The 12,333-nt window shown below is 44.8% G+C and overlaps 1 protein-coding gene across 1 annotated transcript; it reads right to left on the bottom strand.

Moving 5' to 3' along the window:
- Nucleotides 1-1,120: 1,120 nt before the first annotated feature.
- On the bottom strand, nucleotides 1,121-2,885 carry MAGEF1 (MAGE family member F1). Its single transcript, XM_059388038.1, has one exon. The coding sequence runs from the start codon at nucleotides 2,624-2,626 to the stop codon at nucleotides 1,646-1,648; it is 981 nt and encodes a 326-aa protein (XP_059244021.1). The 5' UTR covers nucleotides 2,627-2,885; the 3' UTR covers nucleotides 1,121-1,645.
- Nucleotides 2,886-12,333: the final 9,448 nt, after the last annotated feature.

The following is a 12,333-nucleotide window of genomic DNA, read 5'->3' as shown; positions in this document are numbered from 1 at the left end:
TTTTTAAATTTGACAGAGATCACAAGCAAGCGGAGAGGCAGTGGGGGATGGGGGAAGCAGGCTCCCCACCAAGCAGAGCTCCATCCATGCGGGGCTCGATCCAAGGACCTTGAGATCACGACCCAAGTCCCAACCCTCAGCCACCCAGGCACCCTCAGAAGTCCTCTTTTAATTCATTAGTAATCTTTCCTGCCCATAAGCTTACAGCTTCAGTCTTAGTCTGGTTTGCTGGATCCCTGGGCCTGTGACCCCAAGTATTTATCTGTATTCCATACCTACCTTAACATATTCAGAAATGTTATTTGAATACAGCTGAAAGCAGGAAAAAACTGGCAGTGAAGTGTAGAAAAGCGGCTCATCTGTATATAGCAGCTGCAGGGGAGGGGAGTAGTTTCACAGTCCCCTCTTGCTTGGTTACCACTTTCCCTATTATTATTATTGTGGATGACCCTTCATGGCTAGTTAAGAATGTGAACAATGCCTTACAAGTCTCCTCCAAACGGGAGGGGGCAGGTGGAAAGCAGCAGGTAGAAACAGGGATGAGGGCCCTAGGCTAGGGAAGAAATCTTAAAATGGAACCTCTCGATAGTAGGGGACATCACATGTACCCTCCACCCACAGACATACTGTTCCTGAGTTACAGTATTTGGTTTCTGACAGCTTTGGTAGAAAGAGGCTGAGAGAAGGGAGATGGAGGGAACCACAATGCTAATAGTCACCATCACTGTGCATTGCAATGAGCTGTTCTGAAACAAGAGCCCTGGCAAAGGGAGGGTGTTTTCCAGCTCTGCCACGAATCGAATCTTCTTCCTATGTTACACAGGGGCAACTGTGCCCCTGTTATTCCAAATACCATCTCCCACCCCCAACTTCTGCTTTTCCTTTCCCTCCCCTCCACATGCCCCATCCTTCCCCTGCAACCCGCGAAGTCTGACTAAAGGTTATTTCAGGCAAGCCTCACCCAATCACCCCAGCTGGGTTAGGGGTCCCTCTGCAGCCTTCAACTCACAGCTCTCTAATTTCTGGTTTACTTTCTTAATCTCTAGTTCACAAATATAGGACCCTTATCTTGTTCAGCATTCTGTCCCCAGGTGCCCCAAACACCACGCAATAGAAGACGCTCAGCAAATGTTTAATTTATTAAGCGTACCGGGGTAGAGTTCTAATTTATTGTATTTTCATTTTTCTCTAGATACTATAATAGCTCACAAATAGAGATACAGGTCAGTCTTTTTTCTTTATACAATATAGACAAAAAGCACTGGGAAGCTAGACACCGATCAGCTATTTTTTTCATGGTACCAGATGATCACATTGCTGAGGTCCTTGAAACCATTAACATACAGCAGTACAATGCTGCGTCATTTGTTCAAGATCACAGAACAAAATGTAAAGTTTTCGATCCACTTTACAAAACCAGCCAAACTCTACAATAAAATGCTACAGGAAAAAGTAGACCAGTCTCATTTATAAACATCAATTTAACAGTATGTAAAATGTTAACAAAACATAGCAAGATACAAAACCTTTAGTTACACAAATACAACTTCTAATTAGCGACCTACCCCCAGCGATACTACTTATGACTCAGACAGTAGCTTTTTCATAACCAGGAGGACCTGGCTGCCCACTGTTCCACAAGTTCTCACCAGGGGTATATACCAGCCCTATCAGTGGCCCTGGCCCTGGCCCTGGCCCTAGCTCTCATACTGGCCTCCGCTCTGGCCTTGGCTCTGGCCCTGTCCGCCTCGTCTGCCAGGGCCTCACGGTACTGCACTGGCCAGTGCTGGGGTTCTTTCTTATGGAGCTTGGCCACGAACCCCAGAACTTTCATCTTGCTGATTTCCAGGTTGCTCCGGGGACCCCAAGAGAATTCGCATTCCGGGGGATTGGTGTGAGGCACCTGCCTGTAATTGAGGTATCGCTGCTGCACAAAATCTTCCATAATAAGTCTCTTTGGGTACCCGAAGAGGAAATGGTACTTTGAGGGACGCACTCCCAACCGACGTAGCATTTCCCAGACCTGTGTCTCCCTGGCACTATTACCTTTCATGTAGATAAGGCCCAAGATCATTATTAAGAGACCCAATCTGGGGCCATCTCCTCCCAGATCCTCCTCCTCCACCTCCTCCTCCTCCTCCTCCAGAGGTTTGTGTTTGTTGACCAGGATGTAAGTGTGGTGCTTGCGGCCAAACTGTTTCAGCTCGAAACCAAAGACATACCGCAGATGCTCTGCGGCCCTTGCGATGATCTCAGGAAACAGATCCTTCAAGTCTCCGATTACATATTTCACCATCTCGGAGCGAGTGATGGGACTCTTCTTCTTGTCCTTCACCAGCAGGAACTGCACCAGCTCGGCCACCGTCCGATCCAGACGGCGGTAGGCCCTGCGCCGGGCCAAGGCTTTGGCTGCCAAGGTCCTCGCGCCTTTTGGGGTGAGGGAGGACGCCGTAGCCCCCTCCTCCCTCCGGGCGCCAAGATCCTCATTGGGGCTCTCCTGCAGGAAGGGGCTCGGGACCTCTTTCTGAGAGGCGGTCAGGGTCTGGGTCTCACCGTCACGGCTGCCATCCTTCTCCCCCTCGGCCTGAGGGCTGGGGAGAGCCCCGCTCTCGGGTTTCTGCAACATGTTTCAGGCAGGCAGGTGCAGAGCACGTACAAGGGCCAAGGGGCGTGCAAGCCGCTGCGCAAACCCCGGCGGAGGGGCGGGACAGAGCCTGGGGCAGCGGGAGGAGGACTAGGAGAGAAGTCTGAAGGGGCTTTCGGGATGCTGGACTGCACTGCGGAGGGCTCGAGACCGTTGCCGCAACGCCGCCGGCGCTGAAGACCTGCGCGCCGCCCCGGCGCAGCCTCAGTGTGCGCCCGCGCGCCGGACCACTTCCGGCCAGCTCAGCCAAGATGGTGGCCCGGGGACCGAGCGAAGCCCCGCCCCTTCCGGCTCCCTCTGGGTTTGGGTTTACGTGCCGGGGAGGTGGGGGGTGTGCTCCCAGCGTTGCGTTTCAGGCTCCAGAGCTGAAGGGGGCCAGCCCTGGATTTCTCATCCAAGGCTTGCGGGATGGGAAATGTTAACGTGGACAAGGTTGAAATAGGGATGGCGTTCTAGCCACGTCTTTTCAGCAAGTGCTTATTTTAAGTGTGTATCTAGGATTGATTTTGAGTGATTTTACTGGCTCAAGTGGAGAGTGCAGGGAGGCGAAGGCTGGGAGACAGCTCTTTGAGGGCCAGTCAGTGAAGAACTTTGCACAGGATACTAGGGAGTTTGAAATTTATTCTAAACACGATGGGAAACTACTACTGGGAGTTTAAGCCAGGGAGTGCCTGGAGCAGATCTCTATCTTCACAATCTTTCTCGTGGCCGCGTGGAGGATGGATTGGAAGTAGGGACGACCAAAAGCTGGGAATCCAGTTTGGAGCCTTATTGTAGTGCATAATAGGAACGGAGACTCGGCTTCTCTTGTGCCTTGCTGCATCCCCAGCTCTTAGAACGGTGCCTGGCACCTACAGGCTCCCCATAAGTATTATAAAATTGAGGATGAGGGAGCGAGGATAGCAGATTCTATAGGGGTGAAAGGAAAATACGGCTGACAGAAATATTGACTGATGGAAGGATAGGGGAGACTCTTTGACCTAATCAAAATTAACTACTCCCATCACTTTTTCTGTTTTTGCATATCCCCAGTTCTTCCCTCTATCTCCTCCCTTTCCCTTCCACCCTTTGCTCTCCCTCCTTCCCTGCCTTTCTCTCTCTGTCTCTTATTTGGGGCTTGGCTTAAATGTCACCAATCCAAAGCCTGCCTTAATCTCCCCGCATGGAAGTTACTTACTGCTATCGCTGAATTACCATAGCAATTTACATTTATTTAACATCCACTTATATAGACCTTATTATGTACTAGGCTCTGTTCTAACCACTTTTCAGATATTAATTTGTTTAATTTTCATGGAGGTATTGTTATCATCCCCAATTTATAGATCTGTCTTTCCCATGGCATTTGCTATTTGCTAGCTATGTAATCGTGGGCAAGTTACCTAAACTCCCTGCCTCTCAGTTACCTTATCAGTAAAATGGGTGTAATAGCAGTAACATTATGGAAATTATGTGAAGTAATGCATATAAAGTATTTAATGCCGTGCTCAGCACATATGGAGTGTTCAATAAATGTTAGCTATTATTTATTGCATATTTTTAATGTGCTGATACTGTGCTAAGTATTTACATATATTAACTCATCTAGTCACAACAGCCCTGCTAGATAAGTGGTATTATTATCCCCATTTTATAAGTGAAGTAATACAGAAAGACGTTAAGTAACTTCCTCAACATCACATGACTGAGATTTGAACCATATAGGATGACTCAAAAGACCATGCTCTTAACCACTATATTAATAGTTTTAAATTATTATTATTGACCATACTCTGCTTCATATTATAATTATTTTTGTGCTTATCTCATTACCTTCCAAAACTAAACATCCTAAAAGCTAAGGCTATGTCTTTAACTCTTGAAGAACGCCTCAGATTCAGCACTCAGTATATAATTGTCACTGAATAAATGACGAAAGGCTTTTTTCCTCCCACAGGAAATAACATTTATTTTAAGTAAATATCTGACAGTCATATTTTTCTAGATGTAATCATGAGCTCTTCACTTTAAAAACTTCTGAAAATGTATACCCACTTATAGTATCTGACTTAAAAAAAACTCAAAAGTGTGTGAATGAAGAAGGGTGTTTATTACAGTCCAGCTTGAGACTGTTACTAGTTTTCATTGTGCCAAACATTATGCGTACAATATAATTTCATCCTCACAAATCCCTATTAAGAAGGTATTATTACCCTTATTTTACAAATGGGAAAAGAGTCACAGAAATCACCTGTCTCAAACCAATCAGCTGTTAAGAGTTGGACCAGAGATGAGAACTTAGATGTCTCTATTCCAAAGACCGTACTCATGACTGTCTTCACGTACTCGTGCTGGACTGCCTGGTGATCTGTTTCTCCTGAAGGTAGAGAGAACCACTCCTACCTAGAAGGACAGTGCTAGAGATAAAAAGAGCTCATTTACATATTTCCCTCCATTTAAGCATTGCCAAGAAGATAGGCAGGAGATAGACTCCTGGGAAGGAGCACACAGGAGATAACACTGAACAAGGGAAAAATTTGCAGTAATATGACTGGATTTTAGAAAATGAGTGAATAATGTAATACTACGTATCAAAAAAAAAAAAAAAAAAAAAAAAGGAACTACTGATACAACCTGGAAGAGTCCAGCAGCCATTATGTTGAGTGAAAGAAGAAAGATATGACAATAGCACTCCATGTAACTGGATGTGCAAGACAGGTTAACCTATGGTGATAGAAATGAGAATAGTGGAGGCTTAGAGTGGGCTTGACTGGAAAGGGGTATGCAGGAACTTTCTGGGAGCGATGGAAATGTTGTGTGTCTTGTTTTGGGGGTAGATATTTGTCAAAACTTGTCTAACTATACCCTTCATAGCTCTGCATCTCACAATATATAAATTGTACCCCAAAATTATGAAAAAAAAATACTTGAGTGACTTTGTTTTTACCATTTGCCAATCCCTAGATGCTACAATGTTCTACTGGAAGGGACCTAGACAATCATTTTTAGTTTTGGTTGTGCCTACCTTATCAGGACTGGCAGACTTTGTAAACAATCCTTACATAAGCTATTAAAAGGGAGGCAATGCATACCTCTTTGTTTGGGGGAGGGGAGCAGCAAAACAAATACTTTGATGACTCTTGCCTTGAAACCTTCCTGAGGGATGATCTGTTGTAGCCTAGAATAGTCTTTGAAAGTCCACAGTGCTTAGCATTGTTTAGTATGCAGAAAGGGATAAGGGAGTACACTGGAAAAGCAGAATGGCAGGATGAATTATCCTGGAAATGTCCAGCACTCTGTGGGTGTAGAAAAGGTGTGTCTTAGAACAAAGCCCTGAACTAGGTCAAAAGTCCTGAGGTCTGGTGCCCCTCCTCACCCACTCATTTTGTGACCTTGCGCTGGACATTTAACCTCTTTGGGCTACCGTTTCCTCATCTGTAGGCCTGCCAACCCTTGCTTTGCCTGTCGCCACAGAATTATTTTGAGGTTAAGTAAGATTATAAATGTAAACATACTTTTAAAGTGCTCTATCATTAAGAAATATAAAATGTTACAGACTTTTTTTTTTTTTTTTTAAGGGATAAGTGGTAGAAAAATCTCAGTAATGAGTGTGACTCGTCTCTCATGCAGACATTTTGGAACGAGTTTACACATTCCTGGTTGAAAAAACCGTCTGGCCAGAAAAGATTAAATAAAGAAATGTCAAGTCCTGACACTCCTTCTAAGGCCAGTGAACGCTTTGGTGGGGAGCCAAGGTTATCTTGTTGGATTCCTTCTAAACTTGGCAAGAGAGTCCTCCAAACTCTTGAGTGCCTTCTTCACAGAGATTCCGAGTAACACGTCACCCCAGATTTGCTGGAGCCCGGTCGGCACAGGTGCTTGTGTCTTCACTATTGCTCCCGACAGTTCTGACAGCCGTGCAAGCTGATCCGGCTCAAAGGAAGGATCGGAGGAAGAGCTTTGTCGCGTATTCCTGGGCCAGGGAGGAAAAAAGGGAGCTCAGTTCAGTGACAGTGGAATGGGCAGAGCGTGAAGCCGGGGGTCCTGGAGGAGCGGCTGGGATGGAGGCGGGATGGCTGGGCGGATGATTCGATCTGACTTGGGTAATGAAAATTGTTTGTTACTGTTTGAACAGCAATTGTGTAAGCAACAGTGCTTCTGTGTTGGGCTGCCTGTGACCCACCAGTATCTGTAACCTAACACCCATCGCAGAGGAGGAGCAGAGCCAGGCCCGGGCGGGAGGGGAGAGGGGAGAGACGGAGGGGTGGGGAGAGCACACAGGGCCCCCTTCTCCCTCCTCCAGCGTCCCACCCCCTCTCTAAACCTCGAAGGAGAATTGGCGAGAAGGCATTTGCCACCTGGACACAATGAGACCCAGTGCGAGGGGCAGGCGTGAGGCTGGCTGGGAGCCAGGGCCCCGGGCTGAATGGCCGTCGCCAAGGGGCTGCCAACGGCCCATCTCTATCCCCGAGGGGCCAGGCCAGGACCCAGGCGGGGGCCCTCAACCCCCACCCCGGAGTCCCAACTCACGCCATTCGCTGGCCGTGATCAGAATGCGCGGGACCCACGGGCTTTGAGCCGCTGAACAGAGCCGCTTCCCCTCCGCGGGCCGCCGGTTCATTTGGATTAGAGCACGCTCTCGGGAGTCCCTTTGTTGGCTGCTTGTTATTCCGCACGCACGGAGCACTGTGCATTCATCTTTATTAGTTCTAATTGCTTCCCTATTCTAATGGGATCTTGATATTCCCATACAATTGAAAGGAAATGTATTCATTAAAATAATTCTTCTCCTAACGGCCGCTTCAAGCTGCTCCTCTAAGTGACATTGTCTCTCTAGCCATAGCCTGCTGAGGCCTCTTATTAAGACTCTAGTCAAAAGCCAACTTTGGGCAGCAAACTTTCCTTGCAGGGGTTTCCAGACAACTGAAGAGAGGGCGCTTTTTAATCGGCTCACACACTGAAGTTGGAGGCCAGCTGGTGTAATTGGGGTGCTGCTCCGGGGCGGGTGGGGGGAGAAGGGCTTGCCTCCAGCTCTGCCTCCCATAACAATGACCCCTTTCTGCACACCAAAAGGCTAATTTGGAGAGGGCTTCCCCACCCCCTGTCATCTGTGTGAAACTTCTTGTTTATGCCACAAGCAGTTACTAGGTGTGTTCTAAGCGCGAGGTGCTGAGTACCAACAGTGCGGTGAGAAGTATGAAGACCGAGCCCTAGTCTCAAGGTGTTTATGGTCTCCGTGGGTGGCTCCCAAGTCCCGGTCCCCAAAGTTGTGCTGGAGAGGAAAGGCTGGGGCCGCTTTCCGTGTTCAAAAAAGCTTAATGGGATAGAGAACTTAGACAAACCATAAACGTGTTTGGTTTCATAACCAAATTCTTTCAAGCCATGAGATCAGGGGTTACTTCAAGAAGCTTCTTTGGGACATTGGGAGCCATTGATCTATTTGGCGGAAAGAAACCATTACTTAAAAGAACACATAAACGTATAGTCTTCTTGCAAGTGGTGCAAATAGCACGCTAAAGAGGTTGAGAGGAGGGGAGGGGAGCCTGTGCTGGGTCCTACATTGTGGTTTGAACAGGATTTAATTCCTGTAACAGCCTTGTGAGAGAACTGTGAGTATTCCCCCTTTTACAAATGAGATGGAAGAGGAATTAGGTGTTTTGTCCAGTGTCAAGAGCTGGAGGTAGGAGTCGAACCTTGGTCTTCTGTTGCAAAGCTCAGGCTGTTTTCAGGCCTCGGATCGATCTCTCACGTTGAATTGCAGGAGCCCACCGGGCAGGAGCAGTCAAAGGGGTTTAATGTGAAGGGGGAGTTTGATTCCCCTTGAGGCCTTTGGGGAGGGGGGGTTGTCAGCACGCAGAGTGGGGTAGCATGGGAAGCAAGAGTGTGAGCAGGAACAAGGAGGCCAGGAAGAAGCTGGCATATCCGGGAAATGAGGGGAGTCCACTGGGGAGTGTGCGCGGGAGCCCTGGGAAGAGGGCAGAAAGGTGTGAGAGGGCCGAATTGTCAGGAGCCCTGCCTGTCGGGAATCTGGATTTTAGGCTACAGGTCCTTCTCCAAGGAGGATACATAAACACAGTATCTCTTTTGGGAGCACCAATTTTCCTTGAGGTGGATAATTTTAAACATCTTCATATTAAAAGAAATTCAGATATATTATGGAATAGAATGTAAAATTCTCATGCATTTTTAACAGAAAACAGAAGCCTTCAAAGAGCGCTTGGGTGTGCTGGCAGAAGCTTCGGGTTGTGAGGTCCCCTGGGGGAACTGAAGTCATTTCTTTTGTCTGCCCTTGGTGTACTTCAGCAGGAAAGTTGGAGAAGTACTGACTTGGGATAAAATGTTTTGGTTCCAGGAATAAAATAATTAGCTATATTTTCAGAAGGGTGACAGGGGCTTGGAAGATAGATAGATTGGCCAGGGCAGGGACTGAGGGCAGGTGTCTAGAGAAGATAATGTCGTAGTAAACACTCAGGAGACCTGAAGGGCTCAGGGGGCTGCCTGGGTCTCATAGCCCACCTCTCTGCCTTGGCCTTTGGGGAGGGGGCCATCTGAGAGAGCCCACCTGCCCTACAAGCCTCTCCTTCCCCTGAGGGGCTCAGTGATTACTCTAGGATGGCCAGAGAGGCCTTAGCAGAAGCAGCCAAAGGAGGGCCTGGGCCGAGCGCAGCTCCTCACAGATGACCTTCGTGCCCTGGTCACTTCCCCCACCACACCGCCCCCATCCGCCTTCCAGCCCAGCAGGTTTGCAAGTTAACCGCCCCTCTCCTTTGGGAGGGGGTGACATTTTTTCCATAGTTTAGAATTTGTCTTTAAAGCATTATTTTTTTAAGGATTAAAAAGTTTCTTAGTGCTTTATTTTTTTCTCATTTTAGGAGGGATTGTTTATTGCCGAGCATTGAAAAAACCTTGAACATTCAAAAGAATAAAACAAAAAATACCTATAATTCCACTACTCGGCTGTAACCATAGTTACAAATACCTTGGTGTGTATCCTCTGCCAATTTTTTTAAGCATATACATTGTAATTTTTTAATGGAGTTATCTAGTGTATAGTGCTTTGTATACATATGATATATATTTCTTTACATACGTGCATCTTTCACTAATAAGTATTTTTCTATAACATAGTGATTTGTGATTGAAAATATCCCATAGACTCCCTGTTACCTTTATTTATTTTTATGTTTTTAAGATATATTCATTTATTTGACAGAGAGAGAGGGAGTGCAAGTAGGCAGAGAGGCAGGCAGAGAACGGGGCGGGATGGGGGGGGGGCGGAAGCAGGCTTCCACCGAGCAGGGAGCCCGATGATACATTCTAAAATATTAATAATAGTGGTTATCTCCATGGGGTGCCTGAGTGGCTCAGTGGGTTGAGCCTCTGCTTTCTGCTCAGGTTAGGATCTCAGAATCCTAGGATCATGACCTGAACTGAGGGCAGACGCTAAACCAACTGAGCCACCCAGGCATCCCTCCCTGTTGCCTTAAAAGATTATTTTTACATACTTAGTTTGCTTTCAGTGTTTCTTCAATACATACAATGTGATGATGAACTTATTTGTGGCTATCTTTCACAAGGCAATATTACAAATGATATTTCCTTTTATTTTATATTATACAAATAACCATTTCATTGCAGAGAAATGGAAGTTAAGACAAGAAAACAAGTAAGCACCTGTCCTCCCACCATTCAGACTTCATACCTCTTTACCTTTCAGAGCCTATCCTTACAGATTCTATTCTATGCACACATATTTATATCTGTACCCAAATACAGGCGCCCAGTAAAATCTGTAAGTCTAGTATAAAAATAGTTTTATGAAAATAACACTATTTGCCAACTTGCTCTTCCTTCTTACTATATAATGCTTATCCTCATCATTTGGCAGTGTTCGGTATTACTTTATCACTTTCAAATAATACATTGTTTAAGTATACAAACATTTCTTTGTCCTGTGGTTCCTCATTTAAATTTTTCTGCAGCATTCTTTTTTTTTTTTGTGAGAGAGAAAATTCTTTAAATATTCAGGATATTAAATTTTTTGTAATTTTGCACATTTTTCCTGGGTTATTTATTTTTCTTTGAGCCTTGTTTAAGGTAAGTGTATTTCTCTTTATTTTGTGATTATAGAAATAAAACATGGTCATGGTGCAAAAGTTCAAAAATATAGATAAAAAGAAAAATAATTAAAATTAAGTAACCCTAAATCCTCCTAACTGGAGATAACCACTATTTTTTTTTAAGATATTTATTTATTTGACAGAGATCACAAGTAGACAGAGAGGCAGGCGGGGGTGGGGGGGGGGAGCAGGCTCCCTGCTGAGCAGAGAATCCCATGCTGGGCTTGATCCCAGGACCCTGAGATCCTAATCTGAGCAGAACACAGAGGCTCAACCCACTGAGCCACTCAGGCATCCCATGGAAATAACCACTATTATTAATATTTTAGAATGTATCTTTCTAGGTTTTCCTATTTCCCAATATATATATATAAGAAAATAGCCATATAGATATATTTTTTAAAAAAACAAAATTCTTCTGTATATATTTCTGTGATCTGCTTTATGCACTAAATCCGTTTTGAAAATCTCTCATGTCAACACAAATGACTCTGAACCATTATGGATTAAATTAATTTTATTTTAAAAATAGAAAATACTTGGGGGGCCTGGCTGGCTCAGTTGCTAGAGCATGTGACTCTTGATCTCTGGGTTGTGAGTTCAAGCCCCATGCTGGGCATACAGATTATGTAATAAAAAAAATTTTTTTTAATAAAAAATAAAATAGACATCACCTTTGTTCAAAAATAGTTCAAAAATCAAAACAATATAAAAAAGTAGACATTGTGGGGCACCTGGGTGGCTCAGTTGGTTGGGTATCTGCCTTTAGCTCTGGTCATGATCCCAGGATCCTAGGATAGAGCCCCTCATCAGGCTCCACACTAGGTGGAGAGTCTGCTTCTCCCTCTCCCTCTGCCTGTCATTGCCCCCGCAATTTATTTATTTATAAATAAATAAAATCTTAATTAAAAAAAAAAGTAGACACTGAGAATTCTTGCTTCCATGCATGTCCTGCTTCACCTGGTTTTCTTTTTCTTTCTTTCTTTTGGACAGACAGGGATTTATTAGTTTCAGGTGTGCAATATAGTGATTCAAAAATTCCATACATTACCCCATGCTCATCACTAACAAGTGCCCTCCTTAATCCCCATCCCCTATTTCACCTGGTTTTCTGATTTTCCCTCCCACAGGTCACTGATTTTAATAGTTATACTGTTCTTTTTTGAAAATACAAGCAAATGCAATTATGTATGCCCCATCCTTTCTTTCATAGAAGTTAGCACATTGTATACATTGTTAGGCACCTAAAAACAAAAACAAAAACAAAAAACCTAATAGTATACAGTGGAGACCTTTTCTTATCACTACATAGAGAATTTCCTGGTAAAACATGGTGTAGATGGACCATAATATCTAACCAATTTCATATAGTTGGGTATTGTGGTTATTTTCGAACTTCAAGTGTTACAAACAATGCTATGATACATGCAAATGTAATTTTTGTATGTGTACTAATATATTTGCAGGAAAAATTCTGAAGGTGAGATTGATGAGTTAGTGGGTAAGTATATTAACAGCATTAATAGAAAATGCCAAATTGGTCTTCATAGGACTATGCCATTTTCTATTCCTACTGCATTGCATGAGGAT

The sequence above is a fragment of the Mustela nigripes genome, chromosome 2, assembly GCF_022355385.1.
Source record: "Mustela nigripes isolate SB6536 chromosome 2, MUSNIG.SB6536, whole genome shotgun sequence".
Classification (NCBI taxonomy): domain Eukaryota; kingdom Metazoa; phylum Chordata; class Mammalia; order Carnivora; family Mustelidae; genus Mustela; species Mustela nigripes.
This window is presented reverse-complemented; position numbering and strand designations above follow the sequence as displayed.